Source organism: Otolemur garnettii, unplaced genomic scaffold (assembly GCF_000181295.1).
Source record: "Otolemur garnettii isolate 467f Iridium unplaced genomic scaffold, OtoGar3 scaffold00094, whole genome shotgun sequence".
Taxonomy (NCBI): Eukaryota; Metazoa; Chordata; class Mammalia; order Primates; family Galagidae; genus Otolemur; species Otolemur garnettii.
The window spans coordinates 3,368,084-3,375,686 of NW_003852489.1; the positions used below are offsets into that span (position 1 = coordinate 3,368,084).

At 43.1% G+C, this 7,603-nt stretch overlaps 1 protein-coding gene across 1 annotated transcript in view; it reads right to left on the bottom strand.

Annotated features, from left to right (window-relative positions):
* The window catches only part of SKA2 (spindle and kinetochore associated complex subunit 2), a 22,476-nt gene extending 19,375 nt beyond the window's left edge, over window positions 1–3,101 (bottom strand). Inside the window, exon 1 of the mRNA XM_012808748.2 lies at window positions 2,984–3,101. Coding sequence (XP_012664202.1) covers window positions 2,984–3,016 — 33 coding nt within the window. The 5' untranslated portion in view covers window positions 3,017–3,101. The remainder of the gene's footprint in view (window positions 1–2,983) is intronic.
* Window positions 3,102–7,603: the final 4,502 nt, after the last annotated feature.

Sequence of the window (7,603 nt, forward strand, 5' to 3'; positions counted from 1 at the left end):
GGCGGGCGCCTGTAGTCCCAGCTACTTGGGAGGCTGAGGCAGGAGACTCGCTTGAGCCCAGGAGTTGGAGATTGCTGTGAGCGTGATGCCATGGCATTCTACCAAGGGGGATAGCTTGAGGCTCCGTCTCAAAAAAAGAAAAAAAAGAACCATGATAAAGGCTCGGTGCCCATAGCATAGTGGTTACGGCGCCAGCCACACGCACCAAGGCTGGTAGGTTCAAACCCAGCCCGGGCCAGCTAAACAACAATAAAAATTACAACAAAAAAATAGCTGGGCATGGTAGTGGGCACCTATAGTCCCAGCTACTTGGGAGGCTGAGGCAAGAGAATCACTTAAGCCCAATAGTTTGAGGCTGCCGTGAGCTGTGCCACCAGGGCACTCTACCAACAGCAACACACTGAGACTGTCTCAAAATGAATAAATAAATAAAAATAAATAAAATTAAATTAAAACCATGATAAAAGTCCAAATATATATTTAAACCCTAATAACTATGGAAACAAACTAATAACTTGAAAGAAAGAAGAAAAATACCACTAATTTACTTGCCAAAAATTTAAGAAAGGAAAAAGCCAGGTGTGGTGGTTTGTGCCTGTATCCCCAGCTACTCAGGAGGCCAAGGTAAGAGGATAGCTTGAGGCCAGAAGTTCAGTTCAAGACCAGCAACCTGGGCAACACAGTGGAGACTCCAGTCTCTTTCAAAAAACTTAATTAATTAAAAAAAAAATATATATATAGTAGGACTAACAGAATGTTTAACTAGTTCTGTGAACTTGGATTTTTAAAAGGGAGAAAAAATGAAAAAAAATGTTTTCTTCTTCTCTTCAAAAAGAATTTAAAAACTATTCCATAATTCACACAATATCTAAAAGCTTAAAAGTGTTACTACTTAAAATTTTCTAAAACCTCTCTTTTTAAAGATGTTTACATAATTCTTTTTTTTTTTTTTTAAAGACAGAGCCTCAAGCTGTCACCCTGGGTAAAGTGCTATGGCATCACAGCTCACAGCAACCTTCAACTCCTGGGCTTAAGGGATTCTCTTGCCTTAGTCTCCCAGGGTCCCAAGTAGCTGGAATTACAGGTGCCCGACACAACACCTGGCTATTTTGGGGTTATAGTTGTCATTGCTGTTTGGCAGACACAGGCTGGATTCGAACCACTGAGCTTTGATGTATGTGGCTGGTGCCTTAGCCTCCTGAGCTACAGGCACTGACCCAATTCTTGTTCTCTTAAAATAGGATTTGTTCCATCTAAAGAAGTCCTGTGGGAATACTGACTATTGCAAAGGCCAAAAAAGCTTAAACAGTCAACCTAAGGGCGAAAATAAAAGAACCAATCTGTTAAAAGCAGAATTAACATCTAACAAGCAGAAATATCTATATCTAGAGAGAGGAATTCAGAATGGAGAAGGGGCATGACAGATTAAAATATTTATGCCTTTTGGTAGAATGAAATTACAGTAACATTCTGTTTGTAAAAAGGCAGTTAATGATAAAAATAAAACTTTGAACAAAAGTTCATGACTACAGGTTTGAAGAGCTGCAGAAAATTCTTCTCTTTTCTCTCTTCCCTGCCATTTCTCCCTACTCCTCTCCATCCTCACACTCCCTGCACAAAATTTCAAACACAAGATGTTAAAAGCAACTGAAAGCATTCAAATCAAATTTGTACGTGAGAGGCACTCCAATTCATTAACACAGAAGAAAACAATAAGATGTATCAACAAGGATTCACTTTTTCTGGGTTAGGAATGGGGGATAAAGGTAGCATGGAGTTTCTTCCAGGATCAGTCCTTTTCAACGTATAAGTTAGAGACCCAAGATTCAGCTGGAGGGCAGCACAGGCGCAAATGATACCTAAGTAGTAATGTCAAGGGTTGGCGGTGGATGAGGAGGAACGGATTTCGGAAAGAGGAAATAAGTTTATTTATTTTCTTTTATGGAATCTTGTTATTTTCTTCAACAAGCAAGCAAATAATAATAATAGCAATAATAACCCGACGGGAGAGTCCTCCAAATTCTACGCTTTTAAAGAGGCCAGCCCAATCTGAAAAAAATGACAACGCAGGATATAAAGTGCCGAAGGCAGAACAAAAGAACTAAGAAGGAAAAAAGCGCGGGCGATCAACCTGGGAGTTAGAAAACGGAAGGAGGGAATAAAGAGGACGGGTGAGAATCCGTAAAGATCTTAAACTGGACAACCTACCAGCTTGATGCCCTGGTGCAGGCCAAACACGCTAGCAACACCGAGAGTTCTTTTCCAGTTCTCCGCCCCCTCCCTCCACTTTCACAGATGAATGAAACTGGAAAGCTTAGAGAGCAAGGTGCTTTCCCGGTCCCGGTCGCGCCGGCGCTCTAGAAAGAGCTAGTGGTTCACATCCCCATCGCTCACACCGCTCCGTCACCCCAGGTTTGTCCCCTTTGGGCCAAACAGAAATGAGTCTAGGGACTTCCCTGGTCGCTTTAGGAACTTGTGCACAAGCCTAGCCCCCTTTCTCGGACTTTCTCAGCACGCCTTTGAGAACGTAAACTAAGGGGATTTCTCCCCACCCTCCTTGGTTTGTTCTCTACCCCACCCACCATCCCCTTTTGGGGAGTGTGAACCACCTCTCCTGTTCTTGGGGCGTTTAGAGGACTTTACAGTCACATCTTTCTTTGGTGGAAACAACGAGCGCTGTCTGCACCAGGCGCAGCTCCCTGAGAAATGGAAAGGTGAGGACAAGGAATAAGGAGTTCCAAAGGCCGCACGGACCCTCAGCATCTCCCGCCATTTCCCTCACGAGTTTCCCGGATGTAACCCCTTCCCCCCGCAGCGGTTTAGACTAGAGACAGTGGCGGCTCCCTTTGGCGCAGGAGGAGGGAACTAGATGCTGGTCCAGCCTCCGCCACGAGAGTTTCCAGCAACTCCAAATTGCGCCCTAACTTCGGGGCTATTGGGGAAAAATAAACTGCCCAGCAGATCCCCTTCACTTTGCACTCACCATCAGTTCCAGCTTATCGACCTCCGCCTCCATGTTGAATAGTTGACATTCCTCAGACCGCGGCGGCGCTTAAGCCGCGAGCCGTACCAGCACTGAGGGTCTCTATTGGACAGCTGTCACTCAAACTCTGGCACTCATTGGCTCATGCGTCCTACCAGCTCCCGCCCATTGGGGACTAGGTAACGCCCCCCCGCATGAAACACATTTTACTGTTGGGCAGAAACACAAAACGCCGCAGGAGGATTGGCTGCTGTTCACACTTTTTTTCCCATTGGCTACTGCCTCTTCTCTACCTTCAATTTCATAGTTAGGGCTACGGAGATAAGGGCTTGCGATTGGTACAATTAGAAGAAGAACCAACCAATTACACAAGAGCTTCCACCGACAGCATAGGGGACGTGACACACCTTCTTTCCTCTCCTGCGACCCCTCCGCGTCTCTCCCGCCTTCTCTCTATTCGTACTAGAAGCGCCTCAGCTCTGAATGGCTGGAGCATTGTTCTATCTCAGCCAATCACGAGCCAGGGGAGGGAATCGTGGAGAAACTATATCTATGATTGGTCCCTCTGTGAGAAGGATTTAATTTTGAATTTTTCTTTATGGCGTGGAAGAGGCCCCTGCCCGAATTCCATCTAATCCCCAGGCTCTTAGACTAGTAAGTGCAGGGACTATTCTTTCTTTGTCGTCTGGGCTCGCGTCTTCCGTAGTTGGGTCTGTTGCCGTTTTATTCTAATGGCTTAAGGAGTGAGGGACTTTGGCTGGAGGCGGAGGGGAGATGGAGAGGGAAAGGGGATGTCTGAGGCTGGGGAAGAAGTGATCGGCCTGGCTCTATCTTAACCATACTTCCATTTAACTAAACTAACGCTCCACAAAATGTATTTGGGTACAAATCATCGGACTTCACACTTTGCATGTTAACAAGATACCACCAAGTGATTTTTATGCACATTAAAGTTTGAGAAGGTACATTACTTGCGTTTGAGAAGTAATAGTCTTGACTGGGATTATTATTATATTCCTGATAGAGTCAATAATTCTATTGAGAATGTCTATTTTAAAAGTGTGACCTGTCTACTGTATACCTAACACTATGCTATAGGAGACTTTAGGAAGCTGTAATCTCTTTAGAGAACCAAGACAGCGACTAAAATACCAATGCTGCATAGCATAAAACGTAAAATTAAATATAAGCAAGTACCAGAAATAGTGCTATCGGTGTTTAAGAAGGATCAATTGAACTGGTAATGGAAACTGATTGATTGCCTGAAGGCTATTTGTGGAGGAGTGTTAACAGATCTCTGTGAAAAGGTGTTTTAGAAAGATGGCATGAAATTTAACTGTCATTTCCGTTGCTGCAACAGCTTTGGAAATGCCCCTGACCAAAGAACTTTTCATATCACCGGGTAGAATTTTAGTAGAAGCCGCAGTGCAGAAGACTAATTCTTACTTTATTTACTGCATCTTCCACTGGAAAATAGTTTTGGACCCATGCCTTAACCGTAAGAAGATGATGTGGTATGATTTGAAGAACTAAAACCCTCTCTAGGAGAATTTAATTATATTGAAACATATTCCTTAACTAAAAGAACACTTGCTAGCTAACACAGCAGAAATGGTTTTTTCCCAATTCAATTATTGAATCAAACATTTAGTGCCTACTATTTATGCTCTAGATGTTGGGGAAACGAAGATAAATAAAATTTATCACAACCTTGAAAAGCTTACAGTCTAGCAGGGTGGTGACAAACATGCAAATAAAATTGCAATAAAATGTAATAAATTATGCCCATTGCTGTGGCTTGCACCTATAGTCCCTGCTACTGAGGAGCCTGAGGCAGGGGAATCTCTTGAGGTCAGGAGTTTAAGACCAGCCTGAACAACATAGTGACACTCTCCCATCTTAAAAAAAAAAAAAAAGTTAATACATTTTATAATAAAGAGGAACACAAAAGAGATGATAACATTTCAGCCAGTATGAATTCCATAAGGACAGAGATTATGTTGATCTTGTTTAGGACTGTATCCCAGCACCTAACATAGTGCATAGTAGATTATAAGCACTGAACTAATATCTATCGCAGTGTTTTTGTTTTTGAGACAGTTTCACTATGTCACCCTCAGTAGGGTGCTGTGGCATCACAGCTCACAGCAACCTCAAACTCTTTGGCTTAAGCAATTCTCTTGCCTCAGCCTCCCAAGTAGCTGGGACTATAGGCGCCGCCACAGTGCCCAGCTACTTTTGTTGTTATGGTGATTGTTACTGTTGTTTAGTCAGGCCAGGTTCGAACCCATTAACCCCTGTATGGGGCTATATGGCCAGCACCCCAACCACTGAGCTACGGGTGCCAAGCCTATCACAGTGTTTTTCAACCGTTTTTTTTTTTATCTCATGGCACACTTGAACCAATAAACTTCTGCAGCACATTTAAATTATACTGATCAAAAAAAAAGGAATAAAAAAAAGAATATAAAAGAATATACTTACTGTGCTTTGAACATCTTTCAAAAATAATTTCATTAATGATCTTTAAAAATTTTCATGGCACGGCTCGGCACCTGTAGCTCAAGTAGCTAAGGCGCCAGCCACGTACACCCAAGATGGTGGGTTCAAATCCAGCCCGGGCCTGCCAAACAACAATGACAGCTGCAACCAAAAAATACCTACACGTTGTGGCTGGCCCCTGTGGTCCCAGCTACTCAGGAGGCTGAGGCAAGAGACTCGCTTGAACCCAGGAGTTGGAGGTTGCTGTGAGCTGTGATGCAACGGCACTCTACCCAAGGGGACAGCTTGAGGCTCCTGTCTCAAAAAAAAAAAAATTTCAAGGCACACCTAGGATCCTCTCATGGCACACCATTGATCTATAGGATAAAGTAACAGAATCTTAAAGGCTAGGTATAAGTTAACCTGGAGGAAGATATAAGTTAACCTGGAGTGGGGAGGGAAAAGCTATAAAGACTATTACTGAGACAATTGGGGCAATATAAATATGGACTGTTGATTAGATAAAAATCACTTCAAGGTTAAACTTCCTAACTGTGATTGTGGTTTAGCAGAAGAATTTTTAGTCCAAGTTAGGAACTATAAGCCAAAATATCTTATAGTGAAGTATGATGTCTGCAACTAATTCTACTTAACCAAAACATAACATTTTACATATGTATACATATGTACATATTTGTACATATACACACATGGACAGAGAGCTTGCACAAATATGGCAATTAACAACTGGTTAGTCTAAGTGAATAGTATGAGTGTTTATCATACTATTCTTTTTTTTTGGAGACAGAGCCTCAATCTGTCCCCCTGGGTAGAGTGCTGTGGCATCACAGCTCACAGCAACCTCCAACTCCTGGGCTCAAGTGAGTCTCCTGCCTCCGCCTCCCAAGTAGGTGGGACCACAGGCACCAGCCACAACGCCCAGCTATTTTTTGGTTGCAGTCATTGTTATTTGGCAGGCCCGGGCTGGATTTGAATCCACCAGCTCAGGTGTATGTGGCTGGTGCCTTAGCCACTTGAGCCACAGGCGCTGAGCCTATCATACTATTCTTTTTCCTTTTGAGACAGAGACTCACTCCATTGCCCTAGGTAGAGTGCAGTGGTGTCATCCTAGCTCACTACAACCTCAAACTCTTGGGCTCAAGCAGTCCTCCTGCCTCAGCCTCCCAGAGTGCTAGGGCTAGGATAACAGGGGTGAGCTACTGTGCCCAGCCTATTATACTATTCTTGTAAGTTTTCTATTTTCTGCATTCTTGAAATTTTTCAAAATAAAGAGTAGAGAAAGGTAGACTATAGCAAAAGACAAAAACCAGGGGAAAGATGGTGAAGCCAAGTGATGTTAGAAAGTAGAAAGGGAAGGGATGGTAGGGAGAAGGGACAGGATGAATTAATTAGAGTAGTATTCCCCATTCATCCTCACACTGGTGCCCTTATTACAACCCTCTACTCCAATGGAGGCTTCCATGGTCTCTTAAATCTTTTTACCTTCTTGACCATCTGTATTTTCTTCTCTACCTATTCCTTATACATGGTGTTCCTCCAACTTTAGTGGTCAACTTACGATATTTTTACTCCATGTGTTTCTCTGGATAATTTCATCCAATCCTAGTGGTGGTAGTGTTTTACTTGCTAACTGTACACTCATGATTCCAATATTTCTCTAGTATCATTCCTCTGAACTTCTGACTTTGAATATAAAACAGGACAGAATGTCCTTAGATACCCTACTATCATTCCTATAATCAGGTCTTCATCGCCTAGACAATTGCACAAGGTTTCTCAGTGGTCTCTTTGCCTTCAATATAGGTCCTATAAGGCCAATATCCATAATGCTGCCAAAATGTTCCTTCTAAAATGCAAGTGTTTCCATGGCACTTCCCTGTTTACAGTCCACTGTTGTTCCTGATGTCTTGGTCCTTAACCCACTCTCCTGCTTTACCTCTTGTTCCCAGCCAAAACGTTATGCTGTGGCATATGCTTTAGCCACACTGAATCCTGTCTGTGGAAGCCCTGACATACCTTTCTGTTAAATGTTTTCGTGCCTTTGCTCCTGCTATTCCCTCTGATGGAATGAGTCTTCCCCAGCCCCTTGTGGACCTTGCTCTTTCTTCAAAACCCAGC